The following is a 26,349-nucleotide window of genomic DNA, read 5'->3' on the forward strand; positions in this document are numbered from 1 at the left end:
GAGGCACACAGTGATAAAGAGAGGATCTGAAAGGTTCTAGAGCGAGATGCAAAGGACCCAGAGCCGGAATGACATCAGAATTCTCAGCAGCAATACTGGAGGCCAGAAGGCAGGAGAGCAGGGCTTCCAGATTGCTGAGGAAGAGTGATGTCTAGCTCAGCATCAGCAAGAGTGAGGGCGAGCAAAGCCGTTCTCCGACATTCGGTGTCAAAAATCCTCTGCCTCCCAGGGACCCCCTGCAGGGAGCTCCTGGACAGTGATCCCATACAAATGAGGAAGAAGCCCAAAAGGAGAGAGACGTGGGATCCAGCAAGTAGGGGATTCTCTTGGGATGTGGTGACAGGAAGGCCCAGGATGCAGAGAGCTTGTATTGGAGCTCTTGAGACAGGGCCTCAGTTGGGATTTCTCCAAGAAATGGAAATGGAACCCATTTTTAAGTTCTTTTAGAGAGCTTAGAGATAAATCTACATTAAGTACCTAATTTAGTTTTATGAACTAAGTGAATAAATAGAACAAAGCAGTTGTTACTGATTCCAAGGAAAGCAAAGAAACGAACACGAAAGGAAATGTAATCACGGAAGGCTGGATGGGTGACTCATGCACAGTGTTTGTGTGGTCATAATAGTGTAAATGCAGACTGTCGATTGAACTGAAATTGTATTGTAACTATCAGGGTAAGTGCTGGTGGGGGGGGGGCAGATGTTATAAGAACTAAATCCTTAAACTTCTATGGTAGGAGCCAAGAGATAAATCTTACCTTAAGAAGTCAATGGGACACATGGGTGTCTCAGTCGGTTGAGCGTCTGACTCTTGATCTTGGCTCAGGTCATGATCTCAGGGTGGTGAGTTCAAGCCCCATCTTGGGCTCCACACTGGGCTTGGAGCCTACTTAAAAAAGAAAAAAAAAAAAAAGTCAAGCAGTGTGAGAGTAGTAATGTAATGTAAATAGCAGAGGAGGCTGAGGAGTTGGAAGTTGTTTTTTCCTGGGAGTGGGACCCAGAGGTGAGAAATGTGAGGGCGTGGGGAGGGAGAGCTGTTTTCCATGTAAGCCGTGTGGACCATTTGTTAAACAATGTGTACGTATAATTGGACTTTTAGAAAAGGAAAATGGAAAGTGTGAGTCAAGCACAGCTGTATTATGGCAGTTCTGGAAAGTCTGTGTTGATGTTTGATTTCTAGTTTTTCCTGTTTATAGTTTAATAGGTTTTTATAAAAAGTTGCCTCTGTTTCTTTTGTGTTTATGCTCATCTAATTTTTCATAAACATTTGACGTGATGAAGTAATTCTGATAGGTACTTAGGAATAAGATGTGGTTCTTGCCCTTAATTTCTTCTTCTTTTTTTTTTTTTTAAAGATTATTTATTTACTTATTTGACAGAGAGAGACACAGCGAGAGAGGGAACACAAGCAGGGGGAGTGGGAGAGGGAGAAGCAGGCTTCCCGTGGAGCAGGGAGCCCGATGCGGGGCTTGATCCCAGGACCCTGGGATCATGACCTGAGCCGAAGGCAGACGCTTAACGACTGAGCCACCCAGGCACCCCTTGCCCTTAATTTCTGACCTAGAGTGGACAGAGACCTCGTTAAGGAGTTACTAGGTTTTAAATAGTTAGGAATAGATTTTATGCTTGAACTTGGCCAAAAGACCAGAGAGACGGTCTCTAGTCCTGTCCTGTTGTTGAATGCCAGATCTTCTGAAGGGGTCAGGGAGGTGCATCATCAGGAAGGACCCTTTCACATGTGACCAGACCCCAAAACAACATTTGCAGCCTTTCTTCCTAGAAGTCAAATCTCCTCGTAGATAAGGATGGTTCAAGTTTTGTCAAATTTGTGATGTTTTGAGAGAGACTGGGTTTTGTTGGGTTGTGATACACACCGCGGTAACCCCGTAGGCTAGGAAACAGACCCAGAGACCACACCCTGGCTGAGGGGCCCCAGGATGGGAACCTGTCCCGTGGGGCCAGGGCCTGGGCTTGGTCCTCCATCCCCACCGGGTGGCCGGGGAGAAGGGCGGTGGGGAGAAGGGCGCTTTGTAATGACCACCACCACCCCGCCTGCGCCATTTCTGTGGGCTGCTTTTCCCCTGGTGGTAAATAACAAATGCACTTGCATTATTTTTGTAATCGCCTACTATTTGGAGATGATGGAAATTTTTTTGAGGAAAATAATGTGAAGAAAAAAATAAGATATTTTCCCTTAAAGAGTTTTGGACAATCTGTTAATATTTTTTCTCTTGGTGAAAACTTCCTCATGATGTGTTTTGTTTCCTTAGAAATTCAGTGAAAAAGGGTCGGAAGCAGTACAGCAGAATTGTCCTTCACAGACTGGCGGGGAGCTCAGGGTCAGGACTGAGGGCTTACCAGCAGAGTGCTCTTTGCAGCAGTCACTAGGCAGACACCGCATCTTCTCGGAGGTAAGCTTGACTGGACTTGGACGTCTGCAGTGTGAATTCATATCACACACATCACACCTGTGTGTGGTAACTGCTCCTACCTAGAGCCCCTCCAATTCCTTCCTGCCAGTGATTGAACTTATAAGAGGTTAGGAGGAGGGTTCTTAGTCTGTCCGCCTTATAGGTGAGTATCCTTGGGCTGAGCGCTGGTGTTTGCACCACACAGGAAACTGGTAAATCACACTCGTTAGGGATGAGCCTCGTATTTGCTGTCCCAGGATTCACCTCTCCACTGTGTAATCTCTGTGTATGTCATTTCTATGTTAAGAAAATTTTCCTGTCCAAATATACACAAAAACTGGCCCAGCAGATCCTTCCTGGTGTGGCCTCGGGTTGTTCTCTGTCATCTCTAACTACAGCTGACTTCTTGCAGATTCCTGAGAATGCTGTGTTTGCACCTCTCCCTGTGCCTTTGCATGTGCTGTTCCATCTCCTGGAACAGCTTTTCTCTCCCTGTTTACTGAGTGACTCCTGAACATACCTGGAAGTACCCCTCTAGTGTCACCCTTCCCTGAGCCTGCTTGGTAGTGACATATCCTCTTCCTCCCTGGAACTCGGCACTTTGCATGCCCATCCTTGTGTTGGCGTTATAGGATCCACCTTCCTGCTGCCCTCACTCGAGCCCCTACACACCAGGGATGGGCACCTCGGCATGGGGAACTGGGATTCGCGTCTAAATCCCAATGCCTAGCCCAGTCTTTGGCCTAGTACATAAGTGTTTGTTGAGTGAATGAATGATTAGATTGGCTCGGGAGAGATGCATACAGATATGTTCTTGCATGTGATGCACCTTGGCAGCCAGATATGGGAAAGGGAAGGAGCTCATTGTAGGCCAAGTTTTGTTTTCTTAAACCGGGCTTTAATTAAGTTCATACATTTAGAAGACAGAGAACTCTCTTACGCAAATTAGTTCTTTGATGAATGGCTCTGATCATGACTTGTGGTTTTGCGAGGGGTGGTTCTCAAAATAATTAACGACGGGTGCGGCATGGGTGCAGCCGTGAGAGCAGCCTCGGGCAGCAGGGCCGGGGTACCCGCTCCCGTGCCGGAGAGCAGCCCTCCGGTTACTGGCTCTTGGAGAGGCCCTTGAGGCCCTTGGGGGTGGATGGGGAGGATGGCTCAGGGGTCATTCTGCGGCCGGCGCCAGGTGGTAGCCAGTACCAGGCATCGCACTGTGGACCAGCTCTGCATCAGCCCCGGGCTGGAGGGCATCGGTGGCTGGCAGTGGGGACTTCTTCTTAATTCTAACCATTCATGGACTTGCATTTTACCGTTTGTCTTGAATAAAAGCGTCGGCGTAGAGTAGTGGAACCCCTGGGCTGAACCAGAGAGGGGAGGCCAGGATATTTCTCTTGGTTCTGTCACCACCTGGGGGTTGGCGAGCATGTCCAATAACTAAATCGCAGAGGGCTAATATTTTGTGATTCAAGCTTGCATATAGTTACTTGATTTTGACCAAATTTAATTGGGTGTTAAGATGCACACTAACCTGCGGGCGCCTTGGTGGCTCAGTCAGTTAAGCGTCCAGCTCTTGTTTTTGGCTCAGGTCATGATCTCGGGGTCGTGAGATTGAGCCCCCACATGGGGCTCCATGCTCAGCATGGAGTCTGCTTGAGATTCTCTCCCTCTCCCTCCATTCTGCCCCTCCCCCTGCTCACACTCTCTCTAATAAATAAATAAAATCTTAAAAAAAAAAAAAACCTGTAGTAAGGCACAGTTCAGTGTTTTGAAACAAGATAGCAGCCTCTCAAGGTGTTTTTAGATGGACAGATCTTCACTGATTTGAATGCATTTTGTCAGACTTTGCTATTTTGGATCCTGTTTTGGTCATATAAAATGTGTCGAAATGTGGAAGGAAATGTTTATAGATTTATTGAACAGGCTGAGTGTTTTACAGTTTAATTTCACGAGTTTGATCAGCTACCACTTTTTTGGTTTCTTGCACTGGGCGCTGTCTGCACTTTACAGAACCACACGTAAAAAGTCCTGTCATTTTCGATGACATTTAGATCCTGGTGATGTTTAAATTACTGTGCAAAATGCCCTAGTATTTTAGCAAAGACTTTAATTCTGTTCTGCAAGACTAATTGCAAATTGTGGATAAAGAATTATAAATGATCATTTTGGAATTATAAATTTCTAGGTGCCCATCTACACAGTCCTAACTGTTGCAGCCTATGGTTTTCTTCCCCCCAAGAAAGGTGGGCTGTAGTTTTTTCTCTGTAGAAAACGTGGATTTCTCCTGTTGTGCCCTTGGCCACTTCGTGTTGATTTAGGGTTTATCCTTTGCCCGTTTCTACAAAGAACTTGAGGCTGTGATGAGGTCTCCGTGGACTCGGGGCAGTCTCTTTTGCCTCTAATAACTGTGTGATCCTGAGAATTAATGCTGGATGATCAGGGAATTGAAGAACAGGGAGGAAAGCACACTGACCGTATTTAACTTGCTGCAGCCAGAGATTTACAGCCTGGCTATTGACATGGAGGGACATCACTGCTGAATTTCCCGAGTATTAAAATAAATGTCTTCGCTACTGAGCTGTGACATAGCTACCAAAGTAGACACCATCCATCTACCAGGCCACTAAATTGCCCTGCTTACCAAGAGGTGAGCCATTAAGCTTTCTCTTTACATATCTGCTATGTCTTCAGGTTGTGGTCTGCATATTACATGGGTTTCCTTCAAGTCATTACGGAAGCGATGCAGAGTAGGGAATGCTCTGGATTTGGTGTTGGAATGTCAGTTCTTCTTCTTTCTAGCTCTCTGACCTTGGGCAGGTCACTTAATCTCTCTGAAACCCACCTTCCTGATCTGTAGATGGGGGAATTGCATGCTTACCTCCTGATAGGATTGGAAATAATCCGATGCATTAGTTATTAGTTAAGGCTCTTCTGGGTGTAAGCTGTAGGATCCAACATTGAGTAGTGTGGTCACAGCAACAGTGGTGAAAGGGAGTATTTATTGGGAGTGTGCTGGGGGCTCTCCCAGGTGCCCGGGGAGAGCTGAGTAGCCATGTCTCAGGGTGAAACCGTGGCAGCCCCGTGGACAGCAGAAATCATAGACTCTGGGACTCTGTGTTTGATGCGCTGCACACCCAGTATCCCAGGCTTCTGATTTCTCAGTTGAAATCTCTGAATCTGGAGAGAGAATCGTACTGGTTTAGTGTGAGTCCCGGGGGCTGGCTCACTGAGAGAGTGGTCTTCCAATGTCTTTCCCATGTTTTAGGAACAGTTTTCAGATGAGACGGGGAATGGTGGTGAGCTGGGTGGTCACACCAAGGGCCGTGGAGAACAAACTACAGAGTCAGACACGAGTAGGTGTGTGGAGGTCATGGTCTTCTTTGGGATGAGAGCCCCGTCTGCGTTGTTTCTTGTTTGGAGGGGCAGCAGAGGGGCTTGGGGGTGGCTTGTTCCTGCTGAGCAGGTGCTTCTTGTCACTCCCCTTGGGGCAGCCTGGCCCACTGCCTCTAGGCCGAGGAGATCTACTAGTTTGTCAGCTCTGCTGAGGGAGCCAAATGACTTCATTCTAATGGGGCATGATTCAACGCAGGGGAATAGGTGATTGATGAAATGGGACCCAAATGGCTCTGAAGAGTTCATTTATTTAACATGGGTGAGCTATTTGCTTCTAGGAAGACGTTGACTCACTCTGACTTCCGTTATGCAAAATGTCCACAGGAATCTCTGCTCTTAAGATTCACGTTGGCCCCTGTGTTTTCCTCTTACCAATTTAATCGTCAGGTCAGCAAGTGTCTGTGGCAGCATTTGGTCTGCACCAGGTACTGTGCCTGGCTTGGAACTTGGCTGCCTGGAAGGGGCCCTCAGACCTGTCAACGGGTGGTTGGTACGCCGAGCTCTGGGTGAAAGTGAACCAGAGTGCCCTGGGGGCCAGCAGAGAGCATTTTCCTCAGTCAAGGAAGGCTTCCTGGTGAGAATTTGGCCCAAGCAGACCCTATAAGGTGCTGGGAGTGTGTCAGTGGAGAGGGGTGAACGATGGTCTGGGCAGAGGGGGAGGAGTTCCCCTGGAGCGCAGATGGAGGGGTTCTTTCGTTCCACCGAGAAGGAAGAGCGGGGAGAAAGGAAGTGCAGGTGTGGTCAGCTGGCAGGTGGAGGGTGGGGGCTTAGGAGAGCAGATTTGGAAGAGCTATCGGTAAGAAGGGTAGAAGGGGGCTGAGCCAGGCATCCAGGCCCTGACCTTGCAGGGCAGTCCTCTGGGGCCCGGCCCACCGCCATCCAGTTAAGATACAGGGGCCGTGGAGTCAGGGTTGTTTCACTGGGCACACGCATTCCACACCTGGAGTCTACTCCATCCAGCAGAAGTCCATATTTACCCGTTTTCTTTTCCTAGCCCTTCTTGGCTGGCTTTGAAGTTACATACCTAAGCACGAATTCTGACTGCCACTTATTAGCTGGATGGACTCAAATATTCTCTTCTCAGAGAATCAGTTTCTTCATCTGAAAAATGGGAAGATTAATACACCTCCCTGGTGTCATGTAGAGATGATATGTGTAAAGCTCCTGGCAGAGCCCCAGGACATAGGAATAGCAGTTATGGCTGACATTTACCAAGTGTTTACTTTGTGCCAGGCATCACTGTGAGAACTTTGTATAGATTAACTCATTAAATCTCCTTCACAACCATCTGAGCTATGTAGACTCACTACTTTCATATATAGGAGCGGATGTTGAAACAGAGAGGTTGAGGAACTTGCTCAAGGTCACACAGTGAGGTCGCACACTCTTAACCATCACTGCCCTTCATGGTAGGTGCTCAAGAAGCAGTAGGTTTTTTTATTTTCTTCGACGCTTTTGGCTGCCTTTTACTTGGTTGATAGTGACAGTGTGACCCTGTCAAGCACCCCAGTGCTTTGCATCCACTATGGACCATTGATGGATGGACTGAAGAGCACGGGCCTCAGAGCCTGGGTGCCTGGGTCCACACCCTGCCTCTCCCCCTGACCTTGGGCCTGCTGGTGGCCTTCTGTGCCACAGTTCCCTCTTCACGGAAATGAGGGGAGGGGTAACACCCAGGCTCATTGGGTTGTTGTGCGGGCTCGACAAGAAAAAGCCCAGGGAGCACTGAGCATGGCGGCTGACATTGTCTTGTTATCCTGTTAAATTCTTCCCCGGGCTCTTCTCTGGGACCCTCTGTCGACACACATGGTGTGTACAGGTGGGAGCCGAGAGAGTTCCACATGACACCGTCACTGTGCCCGAGAGGCATATGGGAGCTCCTTGTGCCAGTGACATGTGGCATGATTTACAAAAGGGCCTGACATTTCTAGCAGTCTGGGTAACTAACTTATCATGACCAGACTGGTGGTTTAGCATTTGCAACCCTTCCCCTTAGCACGTGGTGCCTCTGCCTTGTTTTGTTCAGGGCTAGAAGCATAGCAGTGTTCCCACAGGTCAGGGGCTCATGACCTTTTCTTGCCCTCTGCATCCCCGCCATAGTCTGATGAAGCCGGGGATATCTTCCCTGGAAAAGGATTTAAATGCACAAAATATATGCACAGGATTGTAAAGGAAACCAATTACTTGGAAATTCGATCATCAGAATATTTAAAAATATGCTCTGGAAGTGGTGCTTCTTTACTAATGCATTCAACAAGATTGCGTGGTGGGTATAGTGAGTGCTATAGTTTTGAAGTAGTGATAAGAATAAATATTTTAAGATACTTGAGATACCTGTAACGTACACAAAGTAACTGTTTCTTTTGATGACCAGGTCACAGGAAAACATGGACACTGCTCTAGCAGCAGTGGGATTCCTGCAGTTTCCATGGGGTTAAGAATCCCTGTCCTAGGTGGTATCTTAACTTCAGGACAAAGCCTAGGTCAGCGTGAAATACAAGGGCTGCTCGCGGTGCCCGACTCCCCATGCACTGAGTGTCTCCCCCCCCGCCTCTCGTTGTGTCCTGTCTGATGGACTTAGATTTGTCTCCTTGCTGGCCATGCTCACTTTGATAACTTTATGAAGGTGGCATCTGCTAGGTGTCTTGACTCCACGGTTCCGGTTTTTTCCTGTCATTAATAAGTATTTTGAGGTGTGTTGAGTCTATGTGAATATCCTTCAGACTTTCACCCTCTGGTTTTAGCTTGTCACCTCAGGTCACATGGCTGGTAAGTAGCAGAGATCCATCTCAGCTCCCTTGGTCTTCATTCTGTTTGGGATGCCGTTACAGCGTGGCTCAGTTGACCTTTTCTATTTCAGTGTAAGTCCCTTGTCCCTAATACCAGGTTTGGGTTGACGAACTTCTTGTCTTTGGAGCAAGCGCAGGTGTGGAAAGGCACTGTTTGTAGTGTTGAGAAAGCGATGACCAGCAGCTCTGAGGCTGTGTGGGGCAGCATCGATGCTCCTTCTGTAGCTGCTGTTCAGTATTGGAAGCGCAGCTCTCAGCTTTGTTCGGAGGGACATGGTGGCAGTCATTCCGCCACTCCTCCTGCAGGTGGTGCACTCTGACTGTGCCTGGCACCCGGGATCTCCTCCGTCTGGATTTATAAACTACCACATATGCTTGCATAATGTCAGGATGTACTCTTTTGAAATTCTTCCCTTCATGTCAGATACCCATTGTCATTTCCAGGAAAAGCAGCAATTAGACTATGAAGAGCTGATTCAGGTCTTAAAGAAGGAGCAGGACATCTATACTCATCTGGTAAAATCTCTGCAGGACCCAGACAGGTAAGGTTACTGTTTGGACATCACACACATACGCAGACACATGTATTTTGAATAAATATGGTTGGTGTCTGAGGCCACAAAGCCCTCCCCATTTGCTTAGGAAGCTTAAAGTGCTTGGATGATGGTTGCCTTACTGAAATCACATACCCATATTTTATATCAAGAATTGTCTGATTTTGGGGCGCCTGGGTGGCTCAGTCAGTTAAGTGTCTGATTCTTGATTTTGGCTCAGGTCATGATCTCAGGGTCATGAGACTGAGCCCCATGTTGGGCCCCACGCTCAGTGCAGAGTCTGTTTGAGATTCTCTCTCTTCCTCTCCCTCTGCCCCTCCCCCCAGGCACTTTCTCTCTCTCTCTCAAATAAATAAATAAATCTTTCTAAAAAAAGAATTGTCTAATTTTTGGATTGTTTGATTTTTTTATCCTAATGAACGTAGGATAAAGATAGCCTAATAATTACTCGTTCTTATTGTACTTTATCATAGATTTAGAAAGTGCTTCCATGTGTATTATCTCATATGATCCTCCTAGCTGTTCTGTGAGGTAATATTGTTAACCCTGTGTTCCATGAGGCCATGGACACTGAGAGAGGTTAGGTGACTTGTCCAAAGTTACACAGGTGGTGAGTGACCACACACAGGGACTCAAACAAGCTTCTGTGTCCTGGAGTGACTTGCATCTTTACAGGATTGCTGAGATGATCTGGTGCCGGTGAGGTGTGGTGAAGAGAGCCTGCTGTAGGCGAGTGGTCTTGCTCTATCCTAGCTCTGTGTCCACAGGCGAGTGGGCCCCTCTGGGCCTCTGTTTGCCAGTGCAGACTTGGCCTCAGTGATTTCTCACATTACGACCTCCTCTGTCTACACACGGGCTAGTTACAGGTGAAAGGATACAGGGTCTGGGGTTCATTTCAAAACCGTACAGAAGCAGAGGAAGTGGGTGGGGATACTGATGGAACAAGAGTGGCTGTGGCTGCCTGGTGGTCAGGGCTGGGGTGTGTGTAGATGGGGAGGGGCTCGTGTATGAGCTTGTCTTCGTTTGTATATGTTTACAAATTTACAGAGTAAAAAGTTAAAATATCCCCCCTCGCTGCTCCTTCTCTGAAGTCTTTCACTCTGGCTGGAATGGTCTTCACTGCTGCAGGCTGTGTGCCCTCCTGCCCCTGCCTTCGCACGGGCCCCCACACCCTACCGTTGTCTCCCAGAGGCCCTTGAGAATTCGTCTGGAGGGCTGCCCTTGTGAGGAGACTGTCGTCGCTGTTTGCCCTCACAGCTGCCCTGGCCACCCTTTGGGCACTTGTCTGTAACCAGTCTGCCCCCTCGTTGGGGCCGCGCGCCCCTCAGGGCCGAACCCTGTCTCCTCAGCGGCTCCCATTTCCCAGTGCCTGTCGCCGTGGCTGGGGTGGAGTGGGCACGTGGGAGGCGTTGAGTGGATGAGGACCGCCCCCCCCACACCGGTGTCCAGTCTTCTGAGATAGGAGATCATTTTCAGATTTGTTGATCTGAAGCGAGTTTAGAGAAAACAGAAGCATGCCGATGAAATTCTGGGAGTAGGCATCACTCTCTAAAAATGAGCCTTTTCCAGAAGCCCTAGCTGCTCTGCATTTCTGCTCTGGGAGGGACGAGTGAAGCGGGGAGGCAGGGGTGGGGGTGGGGACGGGCCAAGTCCCAGGCAACTCCTCTGGGTCCTGTGCTGCGTGGGATGCTTCACAGCATCTCAGCTTTTACTCCTGCTTCCAGAAGCGCCCTCCCCTGCCCCGGCGTGACGGCCAGCAGTGTCTCCAGATAGTGCCACGTATCTCTCAGGAGGTTAGATTGTCCCCAGATGGGAATCACTGCTGTAACTCAGGAGAATCAGAAAGTTCGGCTTACAAACATCCTCTTTTGTTTGGGAGGCGCTCGGATATGTGGGAGGAGGGAAGTAATGCCCGTTGAGTGTCTCGTGTGTGTTTGGCTTTATGCGAAACTCTTTCCCAATGCTGGAAACAGTCCTGAAGGGAAGGTATTATCCCCATTCCACAGATGAGGAAGGCGGGCGGGACTCCGGCAGTTTAACCGACCTGCCTGAGGTCGCGGGGCTCGGCAGCGGGGCCGTGTGGAGCGCCGCTCCGTCTCATCTCGGCCGCCCCCTCCTCCCTCCACCCTGCAGGACGAGGACTGCAGGAGGCCCTGGAGTTAGGGAAACATAAAGGACAGGCGCGGGGGGAGCGGCTGTGTACTTTTCACCCTGTCAGAAAACGGAAGAGGGAGTGAAGCAGTCCGCGTCCCTCAGCCCTGATCGCTGCAGCTTGGCTGCAGCAGTCTCCTTTCTCCCCCGCTTAAGTGTCTCTGCAGCGCGACTGCATCCCGGCCAGTGCTGTGACACCTCTGTGAGGTTTTCCATCAGCCTTACAAATGGATCCTTACGACTGTCTCGAAATGGAACTAGGTACAGGTTGCTGGTGGGGCCCCTTCTGTGGCAAGAAGACTGCTTCACAATGAACCGTCGTCAAAGCGGCGAGCATAGACGATTAGACATAATGGTTTATTTTCCTTCCGATATATGTGGATTTATCTGTGCAGTTCGATGGATGGAGCTGGAAGAAATCTCTGAAGGAAGAGTGGGGCTTGAGTCTGTAGCACAGACATTTGGAGTAGTAGCTCCTGGCCATTTTGGGGCTTTGAAGAATCTGATGAAAGCTCACGGGCCCTCTCTGTAGAAACATCCACATATTCTTAAATTTTTGCAGATAGTCTCAAGGTGTTGATGGACCCTCTTAGGGAACCGTAGGTCAGACACTGGACAGGGAGTGATGTATTTCTCAGGATTTAAAAAAGGAGGCTTTCTGATTTGTTAATGTGTTTTGCTGGTCTTGAAACATGTTCATATACTTTGACCCAATAATTGCACTGCTGGGAATCGGGCTTAAGAAATGAACCTGAATGTGAAAGGCTTTAGGCACAAAGATGTTCAGGGAAACATCATTTATGTTATACAGATGTTGGCTGGGGTGTCTGTTCCTCTGAGAGCTGGGTGCCCTCAGTTCAGATCCCTGCCAGATGCCACATCAGGAGGAAGCCAGAGCCCATCTGGTGGGTCTGCACCACCCAAATCAGTAGCCACTAGCCAGGGGACTATCAACATTGGATCGAAGAAAAATTATCCATTCAGTTCCTCAGTATGTTAGCCGCATTTCAGCTGCTCAGTAGGCACACTTAGCTAGTGGCTACCGTGTTAGTGCATATACAGAGTACTTCTAACTTCCAGAAAGTTCTGTTGAACAGCACCCCAGGATTCCTGCAGATTCTGGGAGGTGTGCATTTTCATGGCCTCTTCTGAATTCTGGGTTGCTGGTCTCATGCAGGCTCTCTGTGCAGGTTACACTGTGTCACACTGACCCAGATGTGAGACTTGGCATGCCCCACCCCGAATAAAAATCCATCACACTCTGCGTTTGTGAGTGGGGCTGACCTATCAGAGCAGAGTTGTGTTGGCCCCTAAATTGGTCCCTTCCTCCCTCCTGTTATCAACTCCCTCTCTTTCTTTTCTTTTTTCACTTCCTTCTTGCCCCTCAGTTTCACCCCCAGTACCATGTCTTTCAGGAGTGACACATTCACTCTTCTCCCTCATCTCCTCTTTTGAAGGTGCCAGGTGACACTGAGGCTCTGGAGAGCCTCCCCTTCCACACCCAAGTCCTTCCAAGGTATTACTCCAAACAGAGAAACAATCTGGGGAATGACATGATTTCTCCCTATTTACACCTGTAGCAAAAACTTGGAAATGACCCAAATGTCCACTAATAAGAGGATGAGTTCAAGTAAACGGTGGGACATTCACCTGATTAATATTACGTAGTCATTGAAAATGATGCTTATAAATAATTTGCAGAAATGTAGGGAAATATTTAAGTGAGGAACACACAATTCAGTATCATACGTCAAGTATTATTATCACCTTGTAAAAATACTCAGGGAAGAAGACGGGGAGGAAATGCAGTCTGGAGGTGCCTGGCTGGCTCAGGCAGTAGAGTGTGCGACTCTTGATCTTGGGGTTGTGAGTTCGAGTCCCACATTGGGTAGAGAGATTAATTAAAAATAAATAAAGTCTTAAAAAAAAAAAAGACATGCAGCCTGCCCCATGTTAATTAGTAGTGGGATCCTGGTAATTCTTATTTTCTTACGCTTTTGTATTTTAAATTTCCCATAAACGTGTATTTACTTGTATAACCAGAAAAAAACCCACTGATGACCTAACAATCAAGGGGAGGCTGGCTGGCTTTTGTATCTTAAAGCACAAATAGGCCTGTTTAAAAATGGCTGATGTCTTCGGGTGACGTATGGATGTGTTGAGCCACCATATTTATTCTACACTTGAAGCTGATATTACCCTGCATGTTACCTAACTGGAGTTTAAATAAAAACTTAAAACAAATTTTCTGGTGTCTCGTTTTACCAAGTATCAACAGCCTGCAGGTTGAGTTAAACAGCATTTTCGCTTTGCGGAAGCAGCTGGAGCAGGACGTGCTCTCTTATCGGAATTTGCAAAAGACTCTGGAGGAGCAGATCAGTGAAATTCGGAGGCGGGAAGGTGCGTGCTCTCTTGTATGTGTTTCCCTCTGGTTTTCCCATGTGGAGGGCCTTGGCTGAACTTTAAGAGAGTCTTAAAACTCCAGTAGGGGATGAGGAGCCCACAGGATTTCATCTGGGTTCCTCTTTTTTGTGGTGACCATGTTAATGTTGGCCCTGCCAGTCTGTGTGTGTCTGGCTTCGGCCGTCATGGAAGAGGTCAGCACGTCACGTCCGTCTGCCTAGCGGGGCACCCACTGCAGAGTCTGGACCGCACAGACACATGGCGCTGAGATTGCTGTTTCATGGTGAAACTTTGCTCTTAGCAAAGAGCGCGCACCACAAGTGGATTCCTTAGGGAGGGCTACAGGTGAGGGGCCTGTGGTCCTAGCATTGCTGTGCTCAACACAGCAACACTCGGCCCTCTCCTTTACTAGAACCTGAGCCCCTGCGAGTATGCACCAGTATCCTTTTCCTTTCTCTCTCAAGCCTGGTACCTGGCACGTGTGGGTACAAGAATTTGGTACTAGCAGTCGTAGGCTTGACATTTCTGGAGCGCCTGCTCTGTACAAGGCACAGGACCAGGCACTTCCTTTCTCATCTCTGGTCCTGACGCTCACCCCATTGGCCGGCGTCAGTGTTGACTTCATTTTACAAATGAAGAAACTGGGGCTCTGGCTGGGGGTGGGGGTTGATTTACCCATGGTCGAGCCAGGGTATCTTCCTTTGAAGTGTAGCTCTTTCTAGTACATTCGGTATATCAGCTCTTATCCCCAGATTGTTAAATGAGGTTGTGGTTGTAGACATGCGTCATTCAGTAAATAGCCTGCCCTTCCTCTGTGCCTTCCCTCCCTATTGGGATGTGACCTTTGGCGCGGAGGCAACAGACCTTTATGCAGGTGACCAGAGATTCTCTTATCTTAGATCTAGCAGCCAATTTCTGCACTTGCTGTGCTCACGACCACAGAGGGCTCTGGGGCCAGTAAAAAATACATCAGGCACTTTTATTTCCCTGGAGTGCTACCCTTGAGGGTCATGTCTAATTTGCCCGTATTCTCACCTAAACAGAATCACTCCCTCATTTAAACTGAAATCACCATTCGCTGGTGCCACTCAGAGTGGTCTCTAGGTACAACACTTGATATGCAGATTATAATTCAGAATAGGCCACAGTAAAAGCCTGCAGCCCATGATGAAACCACACATTGAGATACCAGCCTGTAGAGAAAGAGGGAAAAAGTAATTTTCCCTCTTTCTCTACAGGCTGATACATTCAAGAGGTGGTACATTCAACTCCCTATTTGTACTTATTCCCCTTTACAGCGACCCCCTCCACCCCCGCCGCACACTTCTCCCAATTCAAATTGCCTTATATGGATTATACTAGGATTGGGCTTGGAAGGATCTATTTCTGATATTCTTTTTCTCCTCCCCCCTCACCGACCCCCCCCTTTTTTTTTTGCAGAAGAACCGTTTTCATTTTATAGTGATCAAACATCTTATCTGAGTATTTGCCTTGAAGAGCCCAATCGGTTTCAAGTGGAACATTTTTCTCAAGAAGAACTTAAGAAAAAGGTATTGACCTGTTAACTTTCAGTTCTTTGTTGGTTATTTGTTGTCTCTTGGGTTCCAGATCTGAGGTGTAAGAATCTGAAAGCCCCTTTCCTCTCCTTTCTTCCCTCTCTCCCTACCTGTCTTTGCTCTTTGTTCCTTCTGTGTTTGTTACCTGGTGTGCCCTCCCCCGTGCCTGACACCCTCCTTCTCAGACTGGAGGACCAGCCCACGCTTGATCTCCTCTAGCAGATGCTCTCCAGGCCCTCCCTCAGGTCATTCTCCTCTCCTCTTGTACCTAACTGTATTGATGTCATGCTCATACCGATCTGTAATTATCTGGTTATTTGTGTCCCTGCCAGGTTGTGAGCATCTTCAAGTTAGTGATTATAGCTTATTTTTGATTTTCCAGTACCTACCACACACAGTGGGAGTTAATACGTGCTTTCTGGAAGAATAAAGATCCAGATTTGATAAGTAAATCTTTTTTTAAAAACTGGAAACCAGGTTTCTCAGTCTGTAGGTTGTTGGTGTGATTAGAGTGGTTTAGTACTTCAAGATCCTAACAACCACTGATAAGAGTAGGAAGTGTGAGCTCAGAGAAGACTGTGATTTATTATACAGTTATCATATATGTATGACAAATTCGGTTTCTGCCTTGGAATAATTCACATTCTGGTAGAGTGGTCAGATGTGTAAACAGGTGTTTGCAGTGTGGGGTCCAGGGGTTGCTGAAGTAGGTGGATGTGCAGGGGAGAGGTAGCAGAGGAGGAGAGGTTAATTGTCGGGGGTTGGGGGGGGTGCCCACTTGATCAGAGGAAGCTTTTCAGCAGAAGTGAGGCCTGAAGTGGGTTTTGAAGGATGAATAGGAGTTTGTCTAGGCGGAGGGCCTTCTCCGCAGAGAGCGAGAGAAAGTAGGTGTAAGGTACTAGAAGGAATAGAAAGGAGAATTAAAGATTTCAGTATCTTGGGGAGGAGTGGAGCAAGGAGCATTGAGGTGTCTCAGTTTTTGAAGACGAAGAAAATGGGGATGATGCTAGCAGCTGACTACCTCCTGTGGCAATGTTTCAGGGCAGGAAGTAGTTCACGTGGTTGGCACTTAGTGTTTCTGGAATGTTTCATTCTTCTCGCTACAACCTCGGCGGTTGGGTCCAGGTTGTCTTCATGTGTTGCTGTATTGGACATCTGCTGTGTGTAGTCAGGGGGAGCTTTCCCACTTTATTGGAGGGGCTAATGCTCACTCCATTAAGTCTGCAGAATTACTAGCCATTGGAGTTTGAAGCTTGTAGGGAACAAAGGTGGCGTCTGCTTAATTGCTGATGTACCTGGTCTAGCAAGACCCGTGCCTTAAGGAGGAGCACTGGACCGGGAGCCCTGGGACCTCAGCTGCAGGCCCGCTCCGTCTTTGTGGAGGCAGCTGCCCTTTCCCACCTGGCGAGGCACTTTGACCGTCATTATATGTCATTTAATTCCCCAGACGTCCCCAGCCGTGGGGCCTTGGGCAGTAAACTTCTTTGTATGTCGGCTCCTCATTGTAAAATAGGAATAGTCATTCTAGCCTGTCCACCTCCTCAGGATTTTTGTAAGGAATGAATGACTAAAGCTTGTGGGAGTATTTTAGTAGCTGTAAATTGCTTTATAATTGAAGATGATAATTATTACTGACATCGCTAGATAGGTATACAAAGAAGAAGGTCGATGCTCTGAAAGGAGGCTCTGACGCAGTCTCAGAAATGTCAGTCTCGGGGGCTTGTCCTCCAGGGGGCCTCAAGTACCAGACGGAGATTGTCTTAGCTGTCATTGACCGGGCACGTAGCCTCTGCCAAGGACCTCAGTGCACTGTGACCATGATCCCGATCAATTCCCACATTGGCCCATGCCACAGATGAGGAAGTGGAGGCTTAGCCCAGGATTGCCTTGGAGGGGATTAGAATACAGGCATGCTGGTGTTGTTTTCACTGCACCCTGAAGACTGGAGTCAGGCTGCCCGATCGTTTGTAATTGTGGTGCTGAGAAGCCTGCTCAGTAGGAAGGTCTGTGTGCGGGGCCGGGGCCCTGGGAAGCCAAGGTCGGCTGGTGGGCAGCCACTTCTCTCTCTGCTCTTATCCCCCAGGTCAGTGACCTGATACAACTGGTGAAGGAACTGTATACAGACAACCAGCACCTGAAGAAAACCATTTTTGATCTCTCCTGCATGGGTTTCCAGGGAGGTGACAGACTTGAGTCAACAGAACAATCTGAGGTAAGGAGAAACAGTCGTGTTATGTGCTAACTGCAAAACGGTACCTTCCCCCCGGATGTTTCCAGACTGCATCTATCCTGAGGAGGCCCCTGGTGAAACTCCATTTGCTGGATGTGCTTTTGAGGGCCCTGGTTGGTCAGCAGCCTTCCTCAAAGTTTGGGGTATGTCTGCATGGACACACTGGATATGTTTTGATAGCTTTTGACTCCCGAGTCCTGCCCTGGGGTCTGTGCTGCACATGGCACATCTGGGTGAGTGGTTTGGTCTCGGAGGGATCTGGAGAGTTGCCACGTCACCCAGGTAATTTGGGTGGTGTAGATGCAGCTTGAACGAATCCATTGAAAAACAAATGAGTAAAAATGAGTAAAACAAATGAGAATTCATCTGCTGAGTTTTGTGCCTCTTCTCACTCTCATGGCCTCAGGACTGGTAGATTTGACTGGATGTGTGTCATCCCTTCCCTCACATACCTGGGAACTCCTGCCCTCTGCCTTGTGTGGAGGACGCGGCGGGGAGTTGACAGCCTGTCCGGGCAGAGCCCTTGGGCCGCGGGAATTTTCCTCTGGTGGCATCTGAAAGTCCGAAAGAGCCAGGAAAGGTTAAATCATGGTGTCTCCACGAGGACCACAAAATGGCCTGTGGTTTGCTGGGCTCATGTACTCGCCCACCCAGTTAGCCCTCCCACCCTGGGAGAGACGAGGGAAGCCTCATCCAGCCCGGTCCCTTCTGGGTCTGTGCTCATCTTTGTGAGGTGCTGTCTCCGAATCTCCATACTTGGCCCATGTGTACAGCAGGGGACCCTGAAGTTGTGCCAGTGAGGAAGAGCTTGTTTCCTCCCTTTAGCCCCTGACTCCCCCACGGGCAAAGCCTGGCCCCGGGCCTCTGTTAGCCTTTCTCAGAGGACTGGAGCTGTTCTCTTACTCCCAAAAAGGAGGGCCTTTTTGCCCTTGGGTCCCGGGCCCCTCAGTCTTCTTGGTTAGGGTTGTCTTGAATTCATCCTAGCTTGCCAGGTAAAGTAGGTCTCGTTGCCACATTCTGGGGAAAGATCTGTCAGCCTTAAAGCTGTCTCCTCCCACCCTCAAAGGGGGAGCCGCTCACAGGTATTTATGCTGTGCTCTGGCCATCTGCTGCCTTTGAGAGAGGGAATGTTATTGATCTTGGCCTCCCGGGCTCCAGATAATTTTGGAAACTAAGAATATCTGGAGTCCATTTAGGGAGAAACAAGTCTCTTGGTTTGTTTTCTCCAAGGCAGCATTTTTAATAAGCAGCTCATTCTTCACCTACTTCATTTGAGTCGTAAATGGCGAGTTTGTTTGTTCATTTGCCCTTTGAAAAAAATCTGTTAAATGTCCCATTATGTCCTTTGGAGAACAGAGGCTTTTTCCTCTTCCCACTCTGAGATCTTAATACCAGCCGATTCTGATTTGAATCATTTGTCAGATTGCACTTCAACTTGATGCTCCCTGTGAATAGCCTTGTCCTGTGTAGCTGTTTCCCTTCTTCCCCCGGAATGGGGTGGGAAGGTCTGAAGATCCGAGTGGGAAGGAAGCTGTTCCCACAGTGATCTCGAGCTGAGGGAGGAGAGGTCGCTTGGGCGAGGGTGGGATGGCGAAGAGGGGAGGCTGCTGTGCCCTGGGTGTGCGTGTGGTTCTCCTTCGATGAGGCCGGGAAATGCCCAGGCTTTCCACAGCCTTTTCTGAGCAGCAGGACTTGCAGAGTGGGGGCTGGGCACCGTTCCTGCTCCCGAGAGCCTATAAATCAGAGAAAAGGGGGGGGGGGAAGCAAATCTATTTTGTGTTTTCAAAATTCACTATTTTTCTCCAATATTTAATTAGTCCACAGCATTGGGTTAAAATAGAGAAAAGAAATTACCCCAATCCTGTCACTTTAAAACACGCACAGTTAATTAACATTCTGGAATCCTTCCTTCTCTGTGTATATGAACACGTGCAGGCCCGCAATGCATATACGGTTTTGTTTCCTGTTTTTTTCCAATTGCTGTTATGTTATAGCATCTTATTTTATCTTATGATTTATCTTACGAAGGCACTGAAATTTAACTACCCGCCTCATTATTGTTGGGTATGTAGATTGTTACCAGCGATTTACTATTTTAAATTACCTGATGAGTGTCTTCAGACACAAATCTTTTTTGTGGGTTTAGCGTGGTTTTTTTTTTTTTCCTTAGACTGTACTCCCAGATATGTAATTGCTAGGTCAAAATTACAGATAGCGATAGAGACAGCTATAAAATAGGCATAATTTATTTTCATGTAGCCTCCCCCTGCAACTTTCAATTTGACGAAGGGTATAAATAGTAGGAGGCCCTTGATGTAGTTTGTCAGGTTTGTCCTCAAAATGGTTGCCTGGAATGGGTTCCCTCCAGCTGATGTAGACAGTGCTTACTCCTGCATGTGGGCAATTCACTTCAAAACCAACCAGACAAACAAAAGACTGAGGACAGGTGTCCTTTGGTTTTTAAAGGGCATTAAAATAATCTCTAATCAGTTTGCTCCTCTTTCTTTATGTTTACTTACTGGTTATTAATTATAAAATGTGGTTGAGAATTGATGTACAGGAGTGATTGGAACAGCCTGCAGTCAGAGGGGTGAGCCTTGCAAACCACAAACCCTGTGATGTGTGAAACTATCCCCGTTAAGGGGATGCATGTGTGAGTGTGCAGAAAGAGCTAGTCTCTCTTACTATTTACTTATGTCATCAGTTTTAGAAATAGCTAGAAAACAAGTTGTTTTTTTTTTTTTTGGCATGGAGGGAAGACAGGGATTGAGGGGCATAATTTAATTGAACGTAGGTATTTGAAGGGCTGCTGTGTTGAATAAGAACTAGACGTTGTGTGACTCTAGAGGACAGACATGGTACTCAGAAGGAGGAGATGCTTGTTAAATTCTGCTATTAGTAGCAGAATAAAATTTAATTTGTCAGAAGCAGATTGAATTTCATTAAAAGGAGGAGGTTTCTAAGAGTTTGACTTCATAAGTTAGGAATTTTACATGATTTATAAAGAGCCCTTGGCACAGTGCCTGGCACGTAGTAAGCACTCAGTAAAACAGTTAATTTAATTTTTTTGGTAAATTAGTGGCAGAGTTGGGACTAGAGCCTTCTTCGGACTCTGTTCAGTGTTGTTTCCATGACACCATGGGGCAATGCTTCTAAAGTTTAACATGCGTGTGACTTTCCTGGGCGTCTTGTTAAAATGAAGATTCCGGTTCCGTGAGCCTGGCGTGGGGCCTGAGCGTCTACATTTCCCATAAGCTTCTGTTGCTCTGAGGAACGCCCTGGAGTAGCGAGACCAGTGATAATGCTGAAAACCTTTTGGTCTCAGCTCTCATTTTGAAAGACTCTTGATTCATCCGTTTGGTCTTTCAGCAGTGTTTTAGTGCGCACCAGGCCTTGATCTTAGAACTGCCCTCGCCAGTATGGAATGCAGAGAGGCAGAGGGTACTTGCCACCGAGTGTGTGTGTGTGTGTGTGTGTGTTGGGGGGGTGGGGGCTGTGGAGGAAGAATGCAGAGTGCTAAGGGAACACGAGGACAGGGGCCCGGCCTTCTCTTTTGAGGTCGAGGGAAATTCTTCCTGGAGTAGGAAAGGGAACCAGCAAAGCAGATCAAGGAAGAACAGCCCAGGAGGCCGGGGTGGAAGCAGGAGAGTGCAGTCGTTATGGAGCGACGTTTTCGGGAGGGGGTGTCTACGAGGGCCAAGGACTCTCAGAAGACAGGAGAAAATGGCCAAGAAGTTGCCACTGAGTCATTCACATGTGGAGTGAGGGACATTTCTCTATGTCCACATTTAATTTCTTGGCCAGTGCTGGAAATTGAGTTTACTTTTCATTTTGACCAAGTCAGCAGAGGTAAAGAGAAACGAAAGTTAATCTTTATTTCACTGTATTGGGCAGTGGTGTGGTGGTGGCTCTGGAAACGGAGAGTGACTTTTGATATTTCAACTTGGAATGGTGTGAGTGAACAATGTTTTGCTTAGCTTAACTTATGGGGGCCCTTCCTTTATCCACAGGCCCGGGGAGGAGCTTCTCTGTGCCTCTTCGCTAAGCCCATGGGTGTTCTGTCTCCTGTATTAGAAGATCACTGGGGACCTTTCACGTGCAATTTCTAGAGTGTTGGCAACAAAAACCACACTGCAGGAGGTGGGGGTAGACAATTGTTTCAAGAAGCTTGGAGAGAGGCAGAGAATGCTCAGTGACCAGAGCTGTTGGAGAATCAGAGAGAGACTGTTGTTGTTGTTTTGTTTTTTAAAAGGTGGGAGAGACTTTCCCCCAGCATTTTATCCTAAAGAAAATTTTTTTTTTTTAAAGATTTTATTTATTTATTTGACAGAGAGAGACACACCGAGAGAGGGAACACAAGCAGGGGGAGTGGGAGAGGGAGAAGCAGGCTTCCCGCGGAGCAGGGGGCCTGATGCGGGGCTCGATGCGGGGCTCGATGCGGGGCTCGTTGCGGGGCTCGTTGCGGGGCTCGTTGCGGGGCTCGATCCCAGGACCCTGGGATCATGACCTGAGCCGAAGGCAGATGCTTAACGACTGAGCCACCCAGGCGCCCCTAGCCTAAAGAAATTTAAACACAGCAAAGAGAAGAACCTGACAGTGAATACCCACATACTCACCACCTAGATTCTCCTGTTAACATGCCCCACTTATCCGTCGTCACTCCATCTTATCTTTTTGATAAATTTTAATGTAAATTACAAATACCAGTACACTTCCTTCCTCTGAAATAACTTCCACACGTATATTTTAACTTCAGTGTATGTTTATGGTTATTTTTTCTTTTAAGGTTAAGTTTACATACATTGAAATATAGAAATCTTAAGTCTGTATTCACTAAGTTTTACAAATGTATGTTCCTTTCTAACCCACACCTCCTCCAGACCCCTCGTGTCCCTTCTCATTGATTCTCGCTGCTACCCCCAGCCATTTTTCTTCTTTTGTCCACCCATGTGTTAGTTTTACCTGCACTAGACTTTCACTTAAATGGAATCATCGTGTAGACTCTCTTTTGTGTAAAGCTTTTCACTCAGCATACTGTTTTTGAGATTCATCCATGTTATGTGAGCCAACAACCTGTTCCTTTTTATTGCTAAGTAGTATTCCATTGTGTAAATATATTAAAACTTGTTTATTCATTCTGCTGTTGATGTACATTTGGATTGTTTCGGGTCTTGGATATTATGATAAAAGTTGATATGAACATTCACATACAGATCTTTACGGGAACATCTGTTTTCATTTTTCTTGATGAATACCTAGGAGTGGAATTCCTGGGCTGTAGGGTTATTCATTTTAGAAGATATTGCCGGTACTTTTTCCACAGTAGTCTAACTAACGTTTTGTATTCCCACCAAGTTTGATAGTCCTAGTTGGTCTTTATCACTTGAGAATGTTTTAATGATGAGGGAAGACGCCAAGAGAGGGAGAGAAGCTCCTCATCCATATGTAGAAACTTTTATGCCTTAGTAAGTATGTTCACACCTTCGCTAGCCTATTTAATGCTCGATGTTTTGGGAAGCTCTGATTTGTAAGGTCATCTGTCCTGTTTGATCCTGATGGCAGATTTGCATATGGTTAGGCTGAATGTGTTCTGGTCCTGGAAAGTTTTCTATAAAATGACTTCATGAAGTCAGTTTGCTTTGTTTTGTTTGCTTTCTTCCAAAATAAGGATTTCCTATAAAGGGAAGATCAGAAAAATGTAAGTTGGTCTGGGAAAAGTATGGACTAAATGTAGGAATTCATAAGTAAAACTGTAGAGACAGCCTTAGGAATCTTGTATGTACCACATGGCCAGCCAGTGACTCAGCACTGTTTGTGGTTTTGGCATTTTAGTGCAGAGCTTACAGTTTCATCGGTGAGGTGAGGTTTTGACTGATGACCTCCCTGGGTGTAGCCACCCCTCCTCTCCATTTTTATTTGGTTTAATCCAGGTGCCCTAGGACTAGAATTTTCGCCCTTCCAGCCAGCGGCGACCTGGCCCTCTTGAGAACATGTGCTGGCCATTCTCACAATGCAGAAGCTTTGGGATTTGCACTTCTTTAAAGCATTAAGGATTTATGTGGTCTTTATAGAAAACTGTTCTTCATTTCCAGAGCATAAAGTTATTGTTAGGCAAGCTCGATACTCATTAGTGATGAGGACTTTTGTCAGCAAGATGACAGCGTGGCTGGGACTGTCCATCTCAGATGTGTGGCAATCCAAAAAGAGGTTTGTGTCCTGTGCTAAATAGGAGAAGTGATGCATAAATTGGGCACAGCATAAATTTCATTTACTGCCTTCTTGCTATTTGATATTTTCAATTGCATCAATAGCTTTTTTTCCAAAATCTTGTTACTTTTATATAATCTGTAAGTGAATTTAGCCATGGCAGGAATGGCAGCCGCACAAGAGACAGCATATCAATTTACAGCAGCTCAGGGAAGGCCCTGTGAGGGCAGGGGAAGTGGCTTCCGGTATTTCTTGGGGACTTTGTCTTTCAGTTATGCCCGATCCTAGGCAGCTGTGTGTGATTTGCTAGAACTAGCATCGCTAACTTTGGTTAATTTTTATTTCATTGGCTTTGGCATTCGTTTCTGCCTCCTTTTTGGTTTGTTTTTTGTTTTGCATTTAAAAAAAAAAGACATCAGTGACTTACTCATACATATTCATGCTGAGCACTTTTTTGGGTTGCATTTTCACACCATTCCATGCTCCGTGTAGCTTCTGGCTAGCAAGGAGGACGAGGACACGACCAGAACTGGAGAGGATGATGAGAATAATTTCCCGAGTGACCAGCATTTGGAGCAGAGTGACAAGGTAGGAACGTGGCAGTCAACTCCAATTCCATCCTCCCCTCTCTGTGCCCAAGCCAGCCTTCCAGGTTGGAATGAATCCGCTGGCTCTTCTGTTCATTCTGCCCGTCTCGAGCGCCTTCTCAGTGTCAGGGGAGATAGAGACGCTAGGTCTCTTCCTTCTCAGGAGTTACAAACGAGGTGGTAGAGCCAGTCGAGAAACAGCAAGACGTGGAGTTGCCAATGAAAACAGGGTAAGAGAGAAACAGGCACTAGATGTTGGACTTGGTCAGATCTTTAGAGATCTAACCCCACCCATTCGTTTTATGCGTTGGAAACTGAGACCTCTGAGGGGAGGGGATTTCTCCAGGGCACAGGGTAAGTCAGTGACCGAGTTGGGACATGAGCCTGTGTCTCTGGACTGATGTGCAGTCCTGGATCATTTGACTGCAGTATAAGGACACACTTCTCAGGGGCCCTCTCCAGTCTCCGACCTGGAACCCAGCTTAGTGTCATGTGGGCATTGTTGAGAATTTGACTCCTTCAGAGAACGTTCCTCCAGTCACACGGATACCGGGCATTTGGGACAAACATTCTCCGAGGTTGAAAGAACCCAAAGATTGGGATGCGGTGGGACAGAGGAAGCTGCAGATTTGGCATTCGTAACCTTCAAGGTGTTTAAGTTCTTGAGGTCATGAATGCGAGATCATTAAAATGTAGGTGGTTTCGGAAAGCAAAGCAATTCAAAGTAGGGGCTTTCAAATTAGATCTGATTTTGAGTCTTGGTCTTTATCTTTGTGACCTCAGTTAACCCTTGCTTAACCCCTAAGCCTGAGTTTTTCCATCAGTGACGATAATCCGTCCTTGCTGGAGTTTTTGTGATATTTAAATAGAAAGATATGTACCAAGTGCTCAGTAAATGCTCTCTCTTTGTATTATGATAGTCCAGACTTTTCCTTTTTTGGAGGTTACTTATTTAGATGGATTTAATAACTAGATTGGTGGCAAACAAGACCCTATAAATAACAGCTAATTTGTGTGGGTCTTGTCTTCCATTTAAAAATCTTAATCATTTTACAAGTGTGAGAGAGGGGTGTGATGGCTAGTGTGTATATCACCAGTAGTAATGCAGTCAAGGGGAGTTATTTATAGACTGGTAGAAGAAATTTACAGCTTCGGAAAGAGGGGGAAAGAATGCTAATAGCAGCACCTCGAGACATGCCCAGTACAAGCTTTAACTAGATGCATCCTTGGTACCACTCCTCTGGGGCCCTCAGTGACCCCAGAAATTGGATCCGTAAATAACATCTCCCTGGGAATTAGGAACTCTCTACTTTCCTAATGAGACAAATCAAAGTCATGTTAATTAGGAAGTCTGTGTAAAGAGTAAGGCGCCTTTCTGATATATAACGGGGAGGACACATCGCAAGAGGTAGATAAATAATAGATGTCCGAAGCATCGTTCATAGTGTGGGCTCCGTACCCTTCTTAACTCACTCACAAGGAGTGGGCCGGGGTGGGGGGGTGTGCCCGTGGTGGGCGGGACACTCTGCCAGGACCTTAGGTGAGTCAGTCATCTCATTTGATTCTCATGGTCACCCTGGGAGGTGACATTACTCTCCCCATTTTGTGGATGAGGGAAGTGAGGGTTGAGGAGAAGTGGTGTGAGCCTCTCGGTGCTCTTGCAGGAGCATCTGCCCGCCCAGTGACAAGGCACGTGTGTGGACCTGTGAGCCAGAGCCCGCTGTCTGCCCTGTCCCGCTTGCCTTTTCCCTCTGGCTTGCGTGCACTGCTCATGCCCACTTGGTCTCTGTCCTTTCCCTCTCCTCCACGTACGCCCTTCCTCTCTTCCAAGGTCCATATTTTGACCAAATACTCTGATTTGCAGGTCATGGAGGATTATTCCAAAGGGGGCTGCAAGAACGGATACTTGAAGCATGCAGATTCCAGCATTCTAGACTACGATGGAACCCACAGACCTGGCTGCCCCGGAGACCGGAGTCTAGAAGAAGGCGAGCTCCTGCACACGCTTGCCCCTTTTCTCAGCGAGAAGGCCACATTGTTACTGGAATCCAGGTAGACATGGGGCCCCGGTG

The 26,349-nt window shown here is 47.3% G+C and overlaps 1 protein-coding gene across 7 annotated transcripts in view; it reads left to right on the forward strand.

The window, feature by feature from the left end:
• CDK5RAP2 (CDK5 regulatory subunit associated protein 2) overlaps window positions 1–26,349 on the forward strand; it is a 183,592-nt gene that overhangs the window by 90,085 nt on the left and 67,158 nt on the right. For all 7 annotated transcript variants that reach the window (XM_035015953.1, XM_035015955.1, XM_035015950.1 and 4 more), the window contains 7 exons: window positions 2,270–2,410; window positions 9,034–9,131; window positions 13,564–13,694; window positions 15,138–15,247; window positions 17,337–17,465; window positions 24,183–24,278; window positions 26,142–26,329. In XM_035015953.1, coding sequence (XP_034871844.1) covers window positions 2,270–2,410; window positions 9,034–9,131; window positions 13,564–13,694; window positions 15,138–15,247; window positions 17,337–17,465; window positions 24,183–24,278; window positions 26,142–26,329 — 893 coding nt within the window. The remainder of the gene's footprint in view (window positions 1–2,269; window positions 2,411–9,033; window positions 9,132–13,563; window positions 13,695–15,137; window positions 15,248–17,336; window positions 17,466–24,182; window positions 24,279–26,141; window positions 26,330–26,349) is intronic.

Source organism: Mirounga leonina, unplaced genomic scaffold, assembly GCF_011800145.1.
Source record: "Mirounga leonina isolate KUSES-001 unplaced genomic scaffold, KU_Mleo_1.0 Mir_170, whole genome shotgun sequence".
Lineage (NCBI taxonomy): Eukaryota > Metazoa > Chordata > Mammalia > Carnivora > Phocidae > Mirounga > Mirounga leonina.